At 41.2% G+C, this 22,762-nt stretch overlaps 1 protein-coding gene across 1 annotated transcript; it reads left to right on the top strand.

Annotated features, from left to right (window-relative positions):
• Nucleotides 1-18,493: 18,493 nt before the first annotated feature.
• Nucleotides 18,494-19,492, top strand: LOC120881755 (melanoma-associated antigen 10-like). The gene has a single exon (XM_040265401.1). It carries the CDS (start codon nucleotides 18,494-18,496, stop codon nucleotides 19,490-19,492), a length of 999 nt encoding a protein of 332 aa, XP_040121335.1.
• Nucleotides 19,493-22,762: the final 3,270 nt, after the last annotated feature.

The raw sequence follows: 22,762 nt of genomic DNA, 5'->3' as shown, positions 1-22,762 counted from the left end.
GATCAAATGCCAACATCTGCTGGATCATGGAAAAAGCAAGAGAGTTCCAGAAAAACATCTATTTCTGCTTTATTGACTATGCCAAAGCCTTTGACTGTGTGGATCACAATAAACTGTGGAAAATTCTGAGAGAGATGGGAATACCAGACCACCTGACCTGCCTCTTGAGAAATCTGTATGCAGGTCAGGAAGCAACAGTTAGAACTGGACATGGAACAACAGACTGGTTCCAAATAGGAAAAGGAGTACATCAAGGCTGTATATTGTCACCCTGATTATTTAACTTCTATTCAGAGTACATCATGAGAAACACTGGGGTGGAAGAAACACAAGCTGGAATCAAGATTGCTGGGAGAAATATCAATAACCTCAGATATGCGGATGACACCACCCTTATGGCAGAAAGTGAAGAGGAACCAAAAAGCCTCTTGATAAAAGTGAAAGAAGAGAGTGAAAAAGTTGGCTTAAAGCTCAACATTCAGAAAACGAAGATCATGGCATCCGGTCCCATCACTTCATGGGAAATAGATGGGGAAACAGTGGAAACAGTGTCAGACTTTATTCTTGTGGGCTCCAAATTCACTGCAGATGGTGACTGCAGCCATGAAATTGAAAGACACTTACTTCTTGGAAGAAAAGTTATGACTAACCTAGTTAGTATATTCAAAAGCAGAGACATTACTTTGCTGACTAAGGTCTGTCTAGTCAAGTCTATGGTTTTTCCAGTGGTCATGTATGGATGTGAGAGTTGGATTGTGAAGAAGGCTGAGCGCCGAAGAATTGATGCTTTTGAACTGTGGTGTTGGAGACGACTCTTGAGAATCCCTTGGACTGCAAGGAGATCCAACCAGTCCATTCTGAAGGAGATCAGCCCTGGGATTTCTTTGGAAGTAATGATGCTAAAGCTTAAACTCCAGGACTTTGGCCACCTCATGCGAAGAGTTGACTCATTGTAAAAGACTCTGATGCTGGGAGGGATTGGGGGCAGGAGGAGAAGGGGACGACTGAGGATGAGATGGCTGGAAGGCATCACTGACTCGATGGACGTGAGTCTGAGTGAAGTCTGGGAGTTGGTGATGGTCAGGGAGGCCTGGAGTGCTGCGATTCATGGGGTTGCAAAGAGTCGGAAACGACTGAGCGACTGAACTGAACTGAACCATGTGATTCAACAGTCTCATTTCTGGGTATATTTCCAAAGGAAATGAAAAGAGAATTTTGAAGAGATATCTGCACTTGTTTGTTGCAGGATTATTACTAGCAGTCAAGATAAGAAAACAATTTAAGAGTCTATCAACAAATGAATGAATAAAAATGTGGCATATTTACAGAATAGAATATCACTTATCTATGAGAAAGGAGGAGATTCTGCCATCTGAGTAACATATTTGGCATTATGCTAAGTGAAGTAAGTCAGAGAAGACATATACTATATGATCTCATTTATATGTGGAGTCTTAAAGAGTTGACATTGTAGAACCAGGGAGTAAAATGGTGGTTACCTGGGGCTGAAGGAAATGGGGAGACACTAGCTAAAGAGTACAAGCTTCCATTTAGAAGATGAATACATTCTGGGGCTCTAAAGTACAAGATAGTAATTACAGTTAACAGTACTGTATTATGTACTTGAAAGTTGCTAAGTGTGTAGACCTTAAATGGTCTCACCACAAAAAAGAAATAGTAATTGTGTGACATGTGTGAAGTGTTAACTATAATGCTATGGTGGTCATCATACTGCAATATACTAGTGTATGAAATCAACATGTTGTGCACCTTAAACTTTCTCAATACTATATGTCAATTATATTTCAATAAAAGAAAGAAAGATAGAAAGAAAGAAAGAAAGATAATTCTTAAAAAAAAAAAGCCTTCTCTACTCTCAGTCTGTTAGATCTCTTATTTTGCAGGAATCGAGCTTCTGCATCATGAGGCAGGCCTGTGAAGAACTTCCTGTAGTAAGAAACTGAGATCTCTGAACAATAGTATAAATACTTCTGGGAACAGACACCTCCTTTCCCAATAATAAAAAGAAAAGAAAGAAGCCTCATGAGAGACCTCAAGCCAGAGGCATTCAAGTAAGCTTTGACTAGATTCCTGACCCATAGAAAATGAGATATTAAGTATTTGTTATTTTAATCTGCTATATTTTTGGTAATATGTTATACACCAATAGCAAACAATACAGGCACACAAGAAATAAAAGTTGGAAGCTTTTCTTTTCTTCAGTTCAGTTGCTCAGTTGTGTCTGACTCTTTGCAACCCCATGGACTGCAGCATGCCAGGCTTCCCTGTCCATCACCAACTCCTGGAGCTTGCTCAAACTCATGTCCATCGACTTGGTGATGCCATCCAACCATCTTATCCTTTGTTGTCCCCTTCTCCTCCTGCTTTCAATCTTTCCCAGCATCAGGGTCTTTCCAAGAAGTCAGTTCTTCACTTCAGGAGGCCAAAATGCTGTAGCTTCAGCAACAGTCCTTCCAATGAATATTCAGGACTGATTTCCTTTAGGATTGACTAGTTCTTAACTTTCTGTTCTTAATTCTAAATTTAAAAGGAGGAAAAAGTGGTGGGGGTGGAGTCTAGTGAGAGCTAGGTCCAGAGAACATGGACGCTTGACTGGAGCTAGAAGTTTAAAGAGACCCAGCATTGCCAGAACCTCAGCAGGGAGGAAGTGGCCTTTATTCCCTCCTGCCTTCCTATCTCCTACCAGTGCCACCCACTGGTGGCTACAGAGTTGAAATGATACAGAGCTGAGGAATAGAGCAAGGAAAACAAAGGCAGAGGATGGATGTGGATGGAGAAGAGCCAGCACCGGCGTCATATGTACAATACACTGAAACATAACTACCTGCTCAGATTGAGAAAATAGAGCTATCTTATTGTACAAAGTGAAGTGAAGTGAAGTCACTTAGTCATGTCTGACTCTTTGTGACCCCATGGACTGTAGCCTACCAGGCTCCTCTGTCCATGGTATTTTCCAGGCAAGAGTACTGGAGTGGGTTACCATGTCCTTCTCCAGGAGATCTTCCCAACCCAGGGATCGAACCCAGGTCTCCCACATTGTAGGCAGACGCTTTACCATCTGAGCCACCAGGGAACAGGAAGAAAAAATTAGCATATTACAAAACTTCTTATTAAAGCATTTTTCCTCATACTTTTTACCATTTATTGGTTTTTGTTATTAAAAGATTAATTAGAAAATAAAAAAAGACTTTCCTTGAAAAATCTCTACCTCTAAACCTATATAACATAATAGGAAATGTTCAGAAATTAAAATTTGTTGTGGAAAAAAAAAAGAAACTTTTAAAAGAATATTCTGGAGCATGACAAGTGGGAAAGTCTTGAATTGCCTCAGAGACAAAGCTTCCTTTGAATTTCAGAGATTTGTAACATTTCCCATGTAGCAACAGGAAGCTTGGGATTTTTGCCAAATTTTCAAAACAGTCATTGCTGTGTTTGCAAACAATTTGTGATACCAACCTGAAATGATGTGAGTACTCAAACAAAAAAGTTTCACAAACAAAAATAATGCTTTTTATTCTTTGTAGGATTACTTATAATAGGAGAAAATGAGAAGAAACTTAAAAATCAAACAATAGTAATATTTCAAAATGAATTTTGGCTAAAAAAAGCGTATTACAATCAGGAGTGTATGATCCAACAAAGTATATTCAGTACAATGGTGTAGGCATAGGCCTGAATGTAGTGGGCTATGAATGTCATGGGAATTAAAGATGAATATTGAATAAATGAGGGTGACTCTTTTACAGACCTGGCCTCTACACAAGAAGAAAGATCATGGAGGACTTAAATGGGAAAGTAAGCATTTTTGGTTTTAGGAAAAGAATGTTAAAGGTTTTTAATATAATGGTAAAGAGAGAGTAATAGGTAAAAAAGAAGTGGAAAACTGGATTGGAAAGACACCCACACGGGTATAGAAGGAAAGGGTTAAGAGAAAAACAAGAGACAATGTCTGGGAAAGGAGGAAAGGAGACAGAAGTGCAGTTCAGCCCCTGCAGATTTCTTCTGTAGTAATTCTGGATGAACATCTTAGACCTCAAAGTGGAGAAAGAAAGCATCTGGATAGATTAAACTTTCATGCTGAACTCATGAAACAGAAGGACAAAGGGCCGAGGAGTGGAGAATAATAATTAGAAAGACAGGCAATGAGATGATGGATTGTGTAATATGTAAATGCAAAGTATGAAAGAACTGGAAAGTTAAGCACGTATGATACATGATGGATTGAATGGGAATTTAAATTGCAGCATAATCTGTTTTGAGAGATTATAAGGATTAGGTTGTTGAACATGTACTAATCTGATGGATGATATTTAGAGAAACAGATTATCAGTGGAGTGAAGGAGTTCAAATAAGTGAAAACTACAGTGTTGTGGAGGCTTTCAAAGTGGACACAGCATTCCTTGGATAATGACAAAGCTTAAGGCAGAAAGGAAGATGGGATACATTACCAGTCTTCAAAAGTGAGGGAACATTGACCAGAATGTTGGTAGATGAGCATAACAAGGATAAATATAGAACGGTGTTGCCAGATGGTGCTGTCAGAGTCGGACACAACCGAGTGACTTCACTTTCATTTTCATGCATTGGAGAAGGAAATGGAAACCCACTCCAGTGTTCTTGCCTGGAAAATCCCAGGGACAGTGGAGCCTGGTGGACTTTCATCTATGGGGTCACACAGAGCCAGACACAACTAAAGTGATTTAGCAGCAGCAGCTGTCAGAGTAGTAGTTGTTCTACATTTATTCAGTTAGACAGTTTTTATTGAGCTCCATGCTGCAGTTTGTGCAGTCACAAAATATCAGACACGACTTATCAACTGCACAACAATGATAAGGATGGGCTTCCCAGGCAGCTCAGTGGTAAAGAACCCACCTGCCAATGCAGGAGATGTGGGTTTGATCCCTAGATTGGGAAGATTCCCTGAAGGAAGGCATGGCAACCCACTCCAGTATTCTTTCCTGGAGAATCCCATGGACAGAGGAGCCTGGTGGGCTACAGTCCAATGGGTCACAAAAAGTCAGACACAACTGAGCACACACCCATGATATGCATAAACATTGGGGATCCAATGTGTGTAAGATATTCACTAGACACTTAAGGTGTTAAGCAACTAGTAACCAGGATATATTTTAGGAATAGCTTATACTGCACAAATATAGAGACAAAATTATTTGACGGATAATTTTTTTTTTTCAAAGAAAAGAAACACATGCATGCAAGGGAATTCCCTGATGCTCCAGTGGTTAGGACTCCACCAAGGGCCCAGGTCCAATCTCTTGTTGGGGAACTATTAAATTGGTGCAAAAGTAATTATGATTTTGCATTGTTGAAATTTGCCATTTGATATTGGAATACATTCTTAAATGTGGTTATGCTATACATCATTTTAAGGCACATTTCTTGCTTTACTTATTTATTTATTTATTTTTTGCTAGTGACTTAATACTTGCTGCATATTTTATATTTATTTTAGACTAGGGAATTGGTGTTAGACAAAAAGCAAATTTGAGCAATTTTCTTATTCTGGTCCAAAATGGGTGGTAAAGCAATTGAGACAACTCACAATATCAACAAAGCATTTGGCCTAAGAATTGCTGGTTCAAGAAGTTTTGAAAAGGAGACAAGAGCCTTGAAGATTAGAAGCACAGTAGCCAGCTATCAGAAGTTGACAACAACCAATTGAGAACCATCATCGAAGTTGATCCTCTTTAAACTACATGAGAACTTGCCAAAGAACTCAACATTGACCATTCTACAGTTGTTTGGATTTGAAGAAAATTGGAAAGGTGAAAAAAGCTCAATAAGTAGGTGCTCCATGAGCTGACTAAAACCTAAAAGAAACATTACTTTTGAAGTGTCATCTTCTCTTATTTTACACAAAAACAATGAACCATTTCTCGGTCGGTTTGTGATGTGCAATGAAAAGTGGACTTTATATGATAACCGGTGATGATTAGCTCAGTGGTTGGGCCAAGTAGCTCCAAAGCACTTCTCAAAGTCAAACTTGCATGAAAAAAACATTCATGGTTACTGTTTGGTGGTCTGCTGCTGGTCTGATGCACTACAGCCTTCTACATCCCTGCCAAATCATTACATCTGAGAAGTATGATCAGCAAATTGATGAGAGGCACCGAAAACTTTGATGCTTGCAGCTGGCATTGGTCAACAGAAAGGCCCACTTCTTCCCATGACAATGCTGGACCACACATTGCACAGCCAATGCTTCAGAAGTTAAATGAATTAGGCTACAAAGTTTTGCCTCTTCCTCTGTATTCACCTAACTTCTTGCCAACTGACTACCACTTTTTCAAGCATCTTGACAACTTCTTGCAGGGAAAATGCTTCCACAACCAACCAGCAGGAGGCAGAAAATGCTTTCAAAGAGTTTGTCAAATCCCGAAGTACGGAATTTTACACTTCAGGAATAAACAAACTTATTTCTCATTAGTAAAAATATATTGACTTTAATAGTTCCTATTTTTATTCATAAAGATGTGTTTAAGCCTAGTTATAATGATTTCAATTTCACAGTCCAAAACCGCAATTACGTTTGCACCAACCTAATGAGCTCCTGCAAGCCACATGGCTTAAAAAAAAAAAAAAAAAGACAGAAAAAAGAAAGAAACACATGCTAAGATAACTGATATCAGTAATGTTCTTAGGAAGCAGATTCTAAGAATGGAGATATAGAGTTTGGCCACTCCCAACTGGCGGGCAAATCACTCGTTGTAGGTTGCATGTTAATATTCCCTGGAATGTTGAAGTAGTTATTCATTTGTGGTGAACTTAAAGGAGGTCCAAGTGAAAGGGAATGCATTGGCTTATGCAATCTCTCTGGCATTTAAGAAAAAAGGGAGAAACTGTAATAACATTTGTGAAATGTGGTCATTGTTCAGGGCGGGTGACACTTTGCAAAGAAAAAAAATAACGTTCTGTTCAATCAATCAACTTCTGTACAATCAATCACCAAATGAAAGCACAATATAAGTTAGATGGCTCCTTTTCTGTTAGTTGCTCAATCATGTCTGCCTCTTTGTCACCCCATGGACTGTAGCCCAGCAGGCTGTTCTGTCCATGGAATTCTCCAGGCAAGAATACTGGAGTGGGCTCCCATGCCCCTCTCCTTAGCAGTGTGTAAAGAGACTCTCATCTGCTACCACAGGTCTGACAGAGCTAAAGATCAGACTCAGGACTTAATTGCTCCAATCATCACAGTTTTGGAAAAAATGTTGAATGGATTCTTATGCTGGGAAAGTGGCCTGTGCCCAAGTCAAAGCTCTAAAAGGTAAAGAGTTGGAAGCTGGAATATGGAATAGTGATACTTGTGTAAATGAATTTGAGAACCTTTAACCTCCAGAATTTCTTCAATCCTCAGCCTAAAGAATTGGTTCATGGTGTCATTAAAGAAGAGCTTCCTCGCTTGCCTTTTGACCGTGCAGAGGACCTTTATACTGTGGAGAGGACCACAGTGTTATGTACTCTCTTTGAACACATATCCCTGTGTCCACAAAACCAATATCTATATTCAAATCTGTGCATGGACCCTAGAACTAATAAGTAAGCATAATAAGGTTGCAGAATACAAGGTCAACAAATGAAGTCAATCAATTTCCAAACTAGGTACACCATTTTACATCCCCACCAGCAATGCAAGGTATTTTTGGTTTTTCCACATCCATGCTAACACTTGTCATTATTCATTTTTTTTTGTTTTTTGTTTTCCCTTAATTTTTGTTCTATATTGGAGTATAACTGATTAGCAATGTGTTAGTTTCTGATGTACAACAAAGTGATTCAGTTATACATATACATGAATCTATACCTTTTCAAATTCTTTTCCCATTTAGGTTATTAAAGAGTGTTGAGCAGAGTTCCCCATGCTATATACAGTAGGTCCTTGTTAGTTATCTATTTTAAGTACAGTAGTGTATACATGTCATTCCAAACTACCAATCTATTTCTCCCCCTACCCTTTCATCTTAGTAACCATAAGTTCATTCTCTAAATTTGTTCCTATCTTGTAAATAAGTTCATTTTTTATTGCTAATTTTTAGATACCACATATAAGCAATATCATATGATATTTGTCTTTCTCCCTCTGACTTACATCACTTAGTATGATAATTTCCAGGTCCATCCACACTCTCTGACATAAATCATAGCAATAGCTTTTTCAATCCATCTCCAAGAGTAATGGAAATAAAAACAAAAGTATACAAATGGGACCAAAGTAAACTCAAAGGCATTTGCACAGAAAAGGAAACCAAAAACAAATGAAAAGACACCCCAAAGAATGGGAGAAAATATTTGCAAATGATGTGACCGATAAAGGATTAGTCTCCAAATTTTACAAATAGCTCATACAGCTCAATACCACAAAAACAAACAACCCAATAAAGAAAAATAAATGGGCATATCTAAATAGACATTTCTCCAAAGAAGACATACAGATGGCCAAGAGGCACATGAAAAGATGTTCAGTGAAATATAAGTCAAAACTATAATGATGTATCACCTCACACAAGTCAGAATGGTCATCATCCAAAAGTCTACAAACAATAAATGCTGGAGAGGGCATGGAGAAAGGGAACTCTCCTACACTGTTGGTGGGAATGTAAATTGGTACAACCACTATAGAGAACAGTATGGAGAGTCCTTAAAAAACTAGGAACAGAACTACCATATGACCTAGGAATTCCACTTCTGGGCATATATCCAGAGGAAATCATAATTCAAAAAGATGCATGCACTGTAAGGTTCATTACAATATTGTTTGCAATAGTCAAGACACAGAAGCAACCTAAATGTACATTAACAGAAGAATAAAAAAGACATGGTACATATACACAATGGAATATTACTCAGCCATTAAAAAGAATGGAATAACATCGTCTTTATAAAATTACTTCAACGTAGTGGGTGTGAAGAGGATCTCATTGTGGTTTTGATTTGTGTTGCTCTAAAGACTAGTGATGTTGAGCATCTTTGATGTGCTTATTGGCCATTTGTATATCTTCACTGGATAAGTATTCAAGTCGTTTCCCCTTTTTTGTGTTACAGGCATGTCTCATTTTATCATGCTTTGTGTATATAATGGGCCTTTTTTTACAATTTGAAGGTTTCTGGCAATCCAGAATTGTTGAATGATAGCATTTTTCTAGAAATAACATATTATTTAAATCAAGATATGTACATTTTTTCAACATAATGCTACTGCATACTTCATAGACTACACTATAGTATAAATATATGGTATATGGAGTAAAGGAAATATACCCATCTGAATGCACAGTAGAAAAGAATAGCAAGGAGAGATAAGAAAGCCTTTCTCAGTGAACAATCCAAAGAAATAGAATGGGAAAGACTACAGATCTCTTCAAGAAAATCAGAGATACCAAGGGAACATTTCATGCAACGATGGGCACAATAAAGGACAGAAATGGTATGGATCTAAGAGTAGCAGAAGATATTAAGAAGAGGTGGCAACAATATGTAAAACAACTATACCAAAAAAAGATCTTCATGACTCAGATAACCACAATGGTGTGATCACTCACCTAGAGCCAAACATCTTAGACAGTGAAATCAAGTGGGCCTTAGGAAGCAGCACTATGAACAAAGTTAGTGGAGGTGATGGAATTCCAGCTGAGCTATTTCAAATTTTAAAAGATGATGCTATGAAAGTACTGCACTCAGTAGGCCAGCAAATTTGGAAAACTCAGCAGTGGCCACAGGACTGGAAAAGGTCAGCTTTCATTCTAGTCCCAAAGAAAGGCAATGCCAAATAATGTTCAAACTACTGCAAAATTGCACTCATTTCACAAGCTAGCAAAGTAATGCTCAAACTCTCCATGCCACGCTTCAACTGTACGTGAACCGAGAACTTCCAGAAGTTCAAGTTGGACTTAGAAAAGGCAGAGGAACCAGAGACCAAATTGCCAACATCTGTTGGATCATATAAAAATCAAGAGCATTCCAGAAAAACATCTACTTCTGCCTCATTGACTATGACAAAGCCTTTGATTGTGTGGATCACAACAAATTGGGGAAAAATCTTAAAGAGATGGGAATGGCAGACCACCTTACTAGGCTCCTGAGAAACACATATGCAGGTCAAGAAGCAACAGTTAGAACTGGGCATGGAACAATAGACTAGTTCCAAATAGGGAAAGGAGTACGTCAAGGCTGTATATTGTCACCCTGCTTATTTAACTTATATGCTGAGTACATCATGCAAAATGCTTGGTTGGATGAAGCACAAGCTGAAATCAAGTTTGCAAGGAGAACTATGAATAACTTCAGATATGCAGATGACACCATCCTTATGGCAGAAAGCGAAGAGGAACTAAAAAGCCTCTTGATGAAAGTGAAAGAGGAGAGTGAAAATGCTGGCTTCAAACTCAACATTCAGAAAACTAAGATCATGGCATCTGGTCCCATCACTTTATGGCAAATAGATGGGTAAACAATGGAAACAGTGACAGGTTTTATTTTCTTGGGCTACAAAATCACTGTAGATGGTGACTGCAGCCATGAAATTAAAAGACACTTGCTCCTTGGAAGTAAAGCTATGACCAACCTAGACAGCATATTAAAAAGCAGAGACATCACTTTGCCGACAAAGGTTTGTATAGTCAAGGCTATGGTTTTTACTGCAGTCATGTACAGATGTGAAAGTTGGGCCATTAAAAAATGCTGAGTGCTTGTTCATTGTAGCACTATTTACAATAACTAGAGTGTGAAAGCAACTGAGATGTGCATCGACAGATGAATGGATAAAGAAGTTTTGATTCATATACACAATGAAATATTACTCAGCCATAAAAAGGAACACATTTGAGTCAGTTCTAATGAGGTGGATGAACCTAGAACCTATTATACAGAATGAAGTAAGTTAGAAATAGGAAGATAAATATTGTGTACTAATGCATATATACAGAATCTAGAAAAATAGTATTAAAGAATTTATTTTCAGGGCAGCAGTGGGGAAACAGACATAGAGAGAATAGACTTATGGACATGAGGAGAGGGGAGGAGAGGGTGAGATGTATGGAGAGAGTAACATAGAAACTTACATTGCCATGTGTAAAATAGATAGCCAATGGGAATTTGCTGTATGTCTCACGAAACTCAAACAGGGGCTCTGTATCAACCTAGATGGGTGGGATGTGGTGGGAGATGGGAGGGGGGATAGAAAGGGAGGGAATATATGTATACCTATGTCTGTTTCATGTTGAGGTTTGACAAAAAAACAACAAAATTCTTTAAAGCAATTATCCTTCAATTAAAAAATGAATATATATATATTTTTAAAGCTGCACACCAAAGAATTGATGCTTTTGAACTGTGGTGTTGAAGAATACTCTTGAGAGTCCCTTGGACTGCACGGAGATCAAACCAGTCCATCCTAAAGGAAATCAGTCCTGAATATTAATTGGAAGAACTGACAGTGAAGCTGAAGCTCCAATACTTTGGCCACCTGATGGGAAGAGCCAACTCATTGGAAAAGACCCTGATGTTGGGAAAGATTGAAGGCCGGAGAAGAAGGGGATGACAGAGGATGAGATGGTTGGATGGCATCACTGACTCAAAGGACATGAGTTTGAGTAAGCTATGGGACATGGTGATGGACAGGGAAGCCTGGTGTGCTGCAGTCCATGAGGTCACAGAGTTGGACATGACTGAGCTACTGAACTGACTGACTCACCCTCCCTCATCCCCTGCTCTGCTCTCTATGATGTACTGGCTGACACCCGCAGCCTGTAATTTGTAAGCTCACTAACATTTTGTTGCCATCTTGGTTCAGCCAATTGATGGCACCAGCAGGAGATTACAATGAAGATGAATGAAGCAGCTAGAGTTTTTCTCCTTTTTCCTCTAGATCAGGTGGCTCTCGTTCCATGGCTACATTTTCTCCATGGCTTCAACTCCCCTAAGACTGGCCCACCATGCCCCCAGATCCTATTGAAGGCAACAATTAGACTCCAATAATACTACCATCTTTCTTTTTCCTCTCAGGCTAAAGGTGGGAGTGACTTCCTCAAGTTGCTAATTGTTGGGTTCCCCAATTCTCCCTTGTTCAGCTTTTCTATCTGTTGTGAACCTGATCCCCTACATTAAATTCCCTGTGTTATATATTTACTGTAGTTTCTATTTGCCTGGACAATCCCTGACTTTAACATGTGTGACCAATCATAGTGACAGATTTTCTAGCATTAAACTTATTCACCTTCATGGGATAAACCCAACTCAGTCACTGATAGTCAAATATGTTTGTGTCTGTCATAATTAATAACCCCAAACCAAACACCCCTGGATCATGAAACCTTCTCTTAATATTCTCTTTTGTCCTCTTTAAATCCAACTCAAAATTGTTTTTACACACTTTAGTGTGTGTATATATACATATACATATATAGATTATAATAGCATAAGTAATAATGATATATTCAACTTGCAAAATATTTAAGCAGTACATATGAAGCTATATAATACTATCTGTATGATACAGCTCAAGTGATACTCAGTGAGAAATGTATAGTTTTCAATAGATTTCTTAGAAAATAATTTTTTTTTTGATGCATGATACTGGATGCTTGGGGCTGGTGTTCTGGGACAACCCAGAGGGATGGTATGGAGAGAGAGGAGGGAGGGGGTTCAGGATGGGGAACATGTGTATACCTGTGGCAGATTCATGTTGAGGTATGGCAAAACCAATACAATATTGTAAAGTAATTAACCTCCAATTAAAATAAATAAATTTATATTAAAAAAAGAAAACAAATATTTAGAACAGATAAATACCTCAAGAATGTACAGAGTTAATAGCATATTCAACCTAAAGAAATAGAAACCAGGAAGTAATGAAGATAAATGCAGAAAAAATGAAATAGAAACAGCAGAGCCAACTAACATAAGATACTTATAAGGTGATCATATTTGCAAATATGGTTACTAAAAAAAGATCAGGAACAAAAGCATGAAATTGACTGTACAAAATTTAGATGAAGAGATTTTAATATAAGGGAACACAAGTTCCCTCAGGATAACCACACGGTGGACAAAGAAATGTTATCACATATAGAGGTATTTCAGCTAGTAGAGTAAGAAAGAATGAGAATGAACATTCTGTGACCCCTAAAGGATTGATAAACGTGATAACCATGGACTGCTGACATCTTCACAAAGAAAGACCAGGCATTATACACCTCCTAATGGAAATATACCACACAACCTAGAGAGTGCTCTTCTGAAAGAAAGAAAAACTTTTCTAAGGCATACCCACAAAAAGGGAGAGGGGAAATTATGCAACTCATTTTTGCCAGCCAGCTCTCCTTGTTTCAAAAACCAAATGAGGACATTGCCCTCCATCCCCATGAAAAGAATACTTGAGCAAAGCTCATTCACATAGTAGTAAATAGCATAAAATAGCATAGTCAACAAAGTAGTGAATTCAGTGAGCAAATGGGCTGTGCCCAAGAAATGAAAATATGATTTAACATTAGAAAATATTTTCAGTTGTAGTTCCATACAGTAACAAATTAGAAGAGAAAAAAAATATGATTGTGCCAATGGGTATAGAAAAACCTCTGAGAGAAATTCAACATGAATTAATGGTACAAACTTCTAGCAAACTTAGAAAGAACTTGCTTTTCCTAAATTCTACACCAAACATAGTCAGGTGTGAAATGTTCGAAGTATTTTCATTCAAGTCATGAAAAAGACATATATTCTCACATCTACTGATTAAAATTGCACTGGAACACAAAGCCAGAGATACAGATACCAAAATGAATAAGATATATAAATATTGAACAGAAAGAGATGTATTTGTAACTATATCATCATCTGCCTAGAAAATTAAAAGGAATCACTGTGTAGAATATCCAAATAAATAAAAGACTTCAGAAAGAACATGTATGGGAGGTCAGTCAATGCAATTAATTCAAGAGCCTTGGCACACAAAGGCCATAATTAATTACCACATATAATAGACAAAATCCCATTCACAAATTAGCACACGTAACAACAACAAAATCCAGAATCCATCTAAGAGGAATTACAAATCACACACAAAAAAATGTATATGATATCTTTAAGAAGGCAAACATAAAACTTTCCTGATAGATTAAGATTTTTTAAGTCCCCCCAAAATTGAAATACGCCATGTTCACTGATGTGAAACAAAATACAGTAAAGATGTCAATTCTCTTTGAGTTACTTACAGATTTAGTGACTTACCCATTGTTGCTAAAATGCAAGTCAAGTTCGGGCTGCTGTCCTCCACTCCCAAAATCAAACCTGGAAAACCACAGAAGGGAGAAGGAAAGAAAATAAAAAATGTTGTATTCGTCTCCTAAGATTGCTGTATTAAACTACCATGAACTGGGTGTCTTAAGCAACAGAAATTTATTCTTACAGTTCTGAAAGCCAGATGCCCAAAATCAGTTTCATTAGGGTGAAATGATGGTACTGGCAAGGCCGCACACCCTCTGGAGACTGTAGGTTGGCGATCCCCAAGCTTTTGGCACCAGGGACCAGTTGTGTGAAAGACAAATTTTCCATGGACGGAGGGAGGGGTGGTTTCAGGATGATTCAAGCACATGACATTGATTATGTATTGTATTTCTAGTATTATATCAGCTCCACCTCAGATCATCAGGCATTAGACCCCAGAGGTTGGGGACCCCTGCTCTAGGGGAAAGCCCATTCCTTACCTTTGCTGGCTTCTTGTAATTGCTGGTCTTCCTTGGCTTATGGGAACATGACTGAAATCTTCAAGGTCAACATCTCCAAATAGTTCCCTGCTCCATCTTCACATTGCCTTCTCAGCTTGTCAGTTCTCCTGCCTCTGTCTTGTAAGGAAACATGTGATTCTATTTAGGACCCACCTGGATAATCCAGGCTAATCCCTCCATGGAAAGATTCTTAATCATATCTGCAAAGACCCTTTTCCCAAAGAAGGCTCTAGGGATTGGGATAGGAGATCTTTGGGAGGGCCATTTTTCAGCCTACCAAAAATATCAACAACTAAATCTAAACAAAAAAGCATGAGAAACCCTTGGTGGAGAAAAAAGAAGTGGTACTTGGTGAGAGGGTGGGAGGTGGCAGACAAGTTTGTGAAGGTTCATAGCCAAAAATAGACCTCAGATGAAGGGAGGTGGGAGGAATATTTTTAAACATACCACCTCAGCCCACAGAGGCCAGTAGGCCCAGGGCAGTTTCAGGAAAAATTAGGTTGATTGATGCAGTATGACTCCAGAGCCTGTGTTAATCACCACCTGAAATCACTTGAGTGAAGCCTGACCTTGAAAACATATTTTAAAATTTATTTATGTTTTAATTAAAGAATGATTGCTTTATAGAATTTTGTTGTTTTCTGTCAAACCTCAACATGAATCAGCCATAGGTATACATATATGCCCTCCCTTTTGAACCTCCCTCCCATCTCCCACCCCATCCCACCCCTCTAGGTTGGTACAGAGCCGCTGTTTGAGTTTCCTGAGGCATACAGCAAATTCCCATTGGCTATCTATTTTACAAATGGCAGTGTAAATTTCCACGTTACTTTCTCCATACATCTCACCCTCTCCTCCCCTCTTCCCATGTCCATAAGTTAAAACATATTTTTGATTAAAAGAACGTTCTAAAAGTGGAATAGCAACTATAAGGGTGAAACACACACACACACACAGATCCTTCATAAAAAGATGCTTCATAAAATATAAAAATAAAATATATTCATAAAATATATTCCTTAATGTCAATGAGGCTTAAGAAAAATGGAAATCACTATACTGGATAATGCAGTGTGAGAACTTCAAAAGAGCAGGATCTCCCCAAATCACACTGCTCTGCCACTTCAGGGTAGGAAATAAAGTGTTAGAACAAAAATAAATAAATAAATAAATAAATAATAAAGTGTTAGAACAAAATGTTTCCAAAGTAATGGCTGGTGAAGAGACCCATAGGAAGACAAGCTGCTTTTCTGAATATCCACCACCTGTCATGGGGCAGTGCTGCTCTCCCATATAGCCTCTAGCCTGGGAACTTAAACCTTTCTCTGGAAGGTTTGCAGCTGGGCAAATACTCACAGCTGGCAGAAAAGAAGGAACCTACCAGAGAGCATTTAATCAAGAAGGCAGCAGCCAAGAGAAGCACATTTATGAGTGAGGACTGAGGAGTCCAACCACCACCCCCCAGAACCGTGTGGGCCCTGCAGTACCCTGTTCCATCCATGATGTCAATCCTGGGAGACCCAGTAGATTTGTCGGATCGGCACTGCCCTCCTCTTTTCTGACTCTTGCGAACTCCAAGGTGACCCGTGATTAAGGGAGGCGGCCCTCAGCGGGAGGGGGTGCCGGCAATTCCAAGAGTCAAACTGATCCCGTGGGATGACCGAATTGCCTGCCAAACAGAAGAGAATGGGTCTCCACTTTTTCTGAGCCCACTTTCAGCTCTCGGAGGCCCTATGCAGGGTCCTTGGATGTAGTTGCTGACTTCAAACTTGGGAATCTGAAGACAAGGCTTCAACTGCAGTGATTATACTCAGGTCAGCAAAGGAACAAGGCCCAGACTCTGCCAGTTGTCAGAGGGAGGATCCTGAAGAAACTGCAGACACCTGCCTTTTCCATCTGCCTCATGAGGTCCCAGGTATGGTTGACAGATGACCCCTCCCATCCACACTTCACTCTCAAGGCCTCACGGAGATGGTGCTCTTGGCCTGCAGGGCAAATCTCAGACCAGCAGAAGAAAGGGGGCCCAGGCCCTGACAGGAGTAAATAGGAACACCTTGAGGACTGAGATGTCCCCCACCTTAGAGCCAGAGGGGGATCCTTGCAGAAATTCACCCCAACTAGTGGTGTCAGCCTGAGACCTGGACAAGTGCTGGCAGGATAACCCCTCTCCCATTCTGGGTCGGGGATCTTGGGAGGCGAGACGATCAGTCTGATGGGGCATCAGGTCGGCAGGCCAAGAAGGCCCAGACCTCCTCACCAGGCATGAAAGCAAGGCCCATAAGAGACTGGCGGAGGGGAGAACCCACTGCAGAAAGGTGGGCCCAGCTCCGTCCTTACTGTCCACCCAAGGAAGGGTTTCGGATGTGATGTTTCCTACTTCAGCTTTCAGAGTCTGAAGGGGTGAGGCTTCCTCAGGGATGGCCTGGGGCCAGCAGGGGGTGGAGTCCCAGGGGTGGCCCCGCCTTGACGTCAGGATACTGAGGGAGAGCAAAGAAAGGTTTTCCGTGCAGACATTCAGGGCCCTACCAAAACTGAGGGGCCACTCCCTGACCCAATTTCACTCTGTCAGGGGTAGGTGTGATGACACTGAGCAGAACTGAGGGGTCCTCACCACAGAAAAAGGGTGGCCCACGGAAACCTGCCCTGCTCCTTGCTCCAGCCCAGGAGACCTCAGGTAGGAGCCACTGGGTGTGGACTCTAGGCACTCTGGTGTCGGGTAGGGCAGGCTCCAGGAGATGTCCAGTGAGGGCTGGCTGAGAACCTGTCCAGATGGGAAGGCAGATCGGAGGGTACCCCCTACCCCAGAACAGATGGCCTCTACCCTGCTGTGGTACCCGAGAGGCCTTGGGCAGAGGTGGCCGGTAGTGGTAGGTTGTGCTCCCATCATGGGGCTTGGGTCTCTCACAGAGAAGCAAGGTTGCAACCTGAAGATGCCAAGTCTGCTCAGCTGTGGAGGATGTGAGGTGGGCTTGGTCAGGTGTAAAGATGAATCATGTGATGGGCCCTCCTAGCCTAGATATGGGTGCCTCCCTGCCCCCGCCTCTGAAACCCGCACAGCCCCTGCTAGCAGCCTTGGGAGACCCTGGGCAAGTGGAGTCCGATGTGGCGCCCCTTCTCTTCTTCCTCTGGGGGACGTCAGCAGAGTGACATGGCCTAGATGCTAGCAGGGGAAAGTGCTGGGACTCTGAAGGAGCACTGAGGGAACCATCCACCCCACGACAGTAGGGACATCACAGAGCTTGGCCCCACCGCTTCTGTCAACACTGCAGGGCCCACAACTGTGTCTGTAGTCTGCATCCTGAGGAATCCTCTCAGTTTCCCTCCTCAAAGTTCTAAGATCCGGGAGGTGACAGCCATGGTCTGAGGCCTGGGTTCTCAGGTCAGCATATGGGAGAAGGCCCAGGCAGCTGCAGCAGTCAAAACGAGGTGCACACCCTGAATGTCTCCCAAGGTCCTGCCCACCCCAAAACAGAGAATCCATAGTGCCTGACCCCACCTGGCCTACTCTCAGCCCTGGAATCCTTGGGTTCCACCCTGAGGAACTATCTCACTTTTTCTTTTGTTCTTAGGCTGACCAGAACAGAAGCCCATGACACCTGGGAGCTCCTCTAAAAAGGAGACCTGTAAGCTTCCTTTGGCAGACCCATCCTGGGTGTGAGGATTTTCTTAGCTGAGGCTACTCTTGCTCCCCCAGTGTCCCACTGTCCTGCTGGCTACCTCCAATACCAGCCATCATGTCTCTGGGTCAGAAGAGTGAGTGCTGCAAGCTTGAGGAAGACCTTCAGGCCCCAAAAGAGGCACAGGGCCTAGAATGTGTGCAGGCCTCCATGGCTCAGAAGGAAGAGGCCACTTCCTGCCCCAAGTCCACCATCTCCTCTTCCCTCACCCCGTTGATCCCTGGAACCACAGAGGAGGTACCTGCCACTGGGGCACAGAGTGCTGTCCAGAATTCTCAGGGAGCCTGCTTCTCACCCACTGCCACCTCAGCCAGTCCACTGAGTCAATCTGATGAGAATTCCAGAAGCCAAGAGGAGGAGGAGCCCAGCACCTCCCAGACTCCACCAGATCCTGAGTCCTCACTCAATGATGAGCTAAACAACAAGGTGGCTGAACTGGTGCAGTTTCTGTGTATCAAATATGTAACAAAGGAACCCACCACAAAAGCAGAAATGCTGAGGAGTGTCATCAGAGAACACAAGGACAACTTCCCTGAGATCTTCAGCAAAGTCTGTGAGTGCATGGAGGTCGTCTTTGGCATTGAAGTGAAAGAAGTGGACCCCATGGGACACTCCTATGAGCTTGTCAAAACACTCAACCTCACCTACGATGGGATGCTGAGTAATGATGGGGGAATGCCCAAGACTGGCTTCCTGATACTTATCCTGGGTATGATCTTCATGGAGGGCAACTGTGCCCCTGAGGAGAAAATTTGGAAAGCATTGAATATGATGGGGGTGTATGCTGGGCAGGAGGATTTTATCTATGGGGAACCCAGGAAACTCATCACCAAGGATTTGGTGGAGGAACAATATCTACAGTATCGGCAGGTGCCTCACAGTGATCCTCCACGCTATGAATTCCTATGGGGTCCAAGGGCCTATGCTGAAACCAGCAAGATGAAAGTCCTGGAGTTTTTTGCCAAGATCAGTGGGACTGACCCCACTTCCTTCTTATTTTGGTATGAGGAAGCTTTGAGAGATGAGAGAGCCCAGGCCAGAACTGTCCTGGGATGATACTACTGCCATGGCCAGTGAAAATTCCAGTGTCATGTCCAGCAACCTCTTCTGCCCTGAGTGAAGTCCAAAGCAGTTTCTTCAGTCTTCATCTGAAGACAACAGTCAGTGTTCCATGTAATGGAGGGCTAGGGTGGAACAGTCTATTAGCATTTTCAGGTTTCTGTTGTATATGGGTGATTTGGACATTTAACTTTTTTTTAATTACTTGTTTTTTTTTCCCAAATATTGTTTAATAAAGTTTAATTAGCTCCAGAATCTAAGCTTATGAGTGACAATGATCACACAGTTATAGCTGTTTATCACATATAAGAGTTTTACAATTTTGTAAACACACTGAGAAACCCAACTTTCCTTGTGATCTGAAACAAGGCATTAGAATAGGATTTGCTTGGAAATGTGAAAGAACCCAGCAGAAAAGTTAAGGACAAAGGGACTTCCCCAGTGGCTCAGTGGTAAAGAATCTGCTTGCAATGCAGAACAACAGAAGATGGTGGGTTCAATCCCTGGTTCAGGAAGATCTCTGGAGAAGGAAGTGGCAACCCACTCCAGTATTCTTGCCTGGACAATTCCATGGACAGAGGAGCCTGGTGTTCTATAGTCTGTGAGGTTGCAGCATGCAGGAATACACCAAAGGTATAAAGGATTGCTAATTAGGTTCACATATCTCTTCTTGTCTGTAGTTTTTATTAAATGATACATACCTGGATATGCTTGGCTTATTCAAGAATATGACAGAAAGTAAATCTTAAACCTTTCTCACTGATTCATTTCTTTGCCAAACATGAATTAATGGAAAGCCCTAGCCTAAGCAGGACACATCCCTTCCAGAGATCGGCAGGGTCTAGGAACAGCAATCAGATGAAGAGATGGTGAGACATCCTCTAGGAGCCAACAGGGTAAAAGAACAGGTGAGAAGGTGGGGTTCCAGGGGAGAGCAGGTAACTGTAAATGCCCTGAGCCAAGATGGCTTGAGGCTTTAGGAAACCACAGTCACTTCTGTGGGGGTTCATTTTCAGTTATGCTTGGTGGTGGCAGGGGCCTAACTCTCAAAAGCTGTGTCTCACAATTGATAGAGGGTTTCCCTAGTGGATCAGATGGTAAAGAATTCACCTGCAATGCAGGAGACCTGAGTTACATCCCTGGGTCAGGAAAATCCTCTGGAGGATGGTACGGCAACCCACTCCTGTTTTCTGGCCTGAAGAATCCCCATGGTCAGAGGAGCCTGGCAGGCTATACAGTCCATGGGGTCACAAAGACTGAGCGACTAAGCACAAGCACAATTGAGAGAAAAGTCTGGAAAGGAAGTGTTCTTAGCCATTCCTTTTGGATCCTGGATAAATCAGAGAGCAATACCTACCCAAGCAAGTGTGTAAAGTTTCCTGAACTCTTGTAAAACCCCAGTGCATGAACTAGGTGTTCTACATACATCATCAGCAAGTATTTCCTGACAAATAGGATAATAATCTCTGGAAGTGATGTTAAGAAGTTGCTAGGCTGGCATTCTTTTCCCTGGCCTGAGAGACCCAGAGACTTCTACATTAAGACGACATTGTAATTAGGTTATTTTGAGTGCGCTGTGGCCAAATCTAAACAAGAACTAGATTTTCGATCAGGGGAAAATGAATGAGAATACCATTTTTGGATGGGATAACAGCTGGGATGGAACTCAGTTGAATTCTAGGACGTTTGAGTGGAAATCACCTGGGGAAGACTAACCCACAGCTGATTTAATTACATGTTATCCAAGGGAAATTTTATGGAATTTTGTTTACAAAGCAGCATATTTGACTTATTAGGTCTCTGATATCTTAGAGCACTACATATTCTGAGAGGTGTTCAGTCAGTCAGTTGTGTCCGACTCTTTGTGACCCCATGGATGGCAGCATGCCAGGCCTCCCTGTCCATCATCAACTCCCATAGCTTACTCAAACTCATGTCCATTGAATCAGTGATGAAATCCACCCATCTCATCCTCTGTCATACCCTTGTCCTCCTGCCCTCAATCTTTCCCAGCATCAGGGTCTTTTTAAGAGTCAGTTCTTCACATCAGGTGGCCAAAGTATTGGAGTTTCAGCTTCAACATCAGTCCTTGCTGTCCAAGGGACTCTCGAGAGTCTTCTCCAACACCATGGTTCAAAAGCATCAATTCTTCAGTGCTCAGCTTTCACTTAAGTCCAACTCTCACATCCATACATGACTACTGGAAAAACCATAGCTTTGACTAGACCAACATTTGTTGGCAAAGTAATGTCTCTGCTTTTTAATATGCTGCCTAGGTTGGTCATAACTTTTCTTCAAATGAGCAAGCATCTTTTAATTTCATTGCTCTAGTCAATATCTGCAGTGATTTTGGAGCACTCCCCCCCCCAAAAAAAAATAAAGTCTGTCACTGTTTCCACTGTTTCTCCATCTATTTGCCATAAAGTGATGGGACCAGATGCCATGACCTTAGTTTGTCAGTGTTGAGTTTTAAGCCAGGTTTTCACTCTCGTCTTTCACTTTCATCAAGAGAATTTTTGGTTTGTCTTCACTTTCTGCCATAAGAGTGGTGTCATCTGTATATCTGAAGTTATTGATATTTCTCCTGGCAATCTTGATTCCAGCTTGTGCTTCATCCAGTCCAGCACTTCTCATGATTTACTATGCATATAAGTTAAATAAGCATTGTGACAATATACAGCCTTGATGTACTCCTTTCCAGATTTGGAACCAGTCTATTGTTCCATATCCACTTCTAACTGTTGCTTCCTGACCTGCATAAAGATTTCTCAAGAGGCAGGTCAGGTGGTCTGGTACTCCCATCTCTTTAAGAATTGTCCACAGTTTGTTGTGATCTACACAGTCAAAGACTTTGGCATAGTCAATAAAGTAAAAATAGATGTTTTTCTGGAACTCTCTGGCTTTTTCTATGATCCAACAGATGTTGGCAATTTGATCACTGGTTCTTCTGCCTTTTTTGTATCCAGCTTGAATATCTGAAAACTCATGGTTTATGTACTGTTGAAGCCTGGCTTAGCATTCTTTGGCATTGTCTTTCTTTGGGATTGGAATGAAAACTGACCTTTTTCAGTCCTATGGCCACTGCTGAGTTTTCCAAATTTGTTGGTATGTTGAGTGGAGCACTTTCATAGCATCATCTTTTAAGATTTGAAATCGCACAACTGGAATTTCATCACCTCTACTAGCTTTATTCATAGTGATGTTTCCTAAGACTCACTTGACTTTGCATTCCAGGATGTCTGGCTCTAGGTGAGTGATCATACCATC

The sequence above is a fragment of the Oryx dammah genome, unplaced genomic scaffold, assembly GCF_014754425.2.
Source record: "Oryx dammah isolate SB20612 unplaced genomic scaffold, SCBI_Odam_1.1 HiC_scaffold_23, whole genome shotgun sequence".
Taxonomy (NCBI): Eukaryota; Metazoa; Chordata; class Mammalia; order Artiodactyla; family Bovidae; genus Oryx; species Oryx dammah.
The sequence above is the reverse complement of the archived record's forward strand: the minus strand, read 5'-3'. Positions and strand labels throughout refer to the sequence as shown.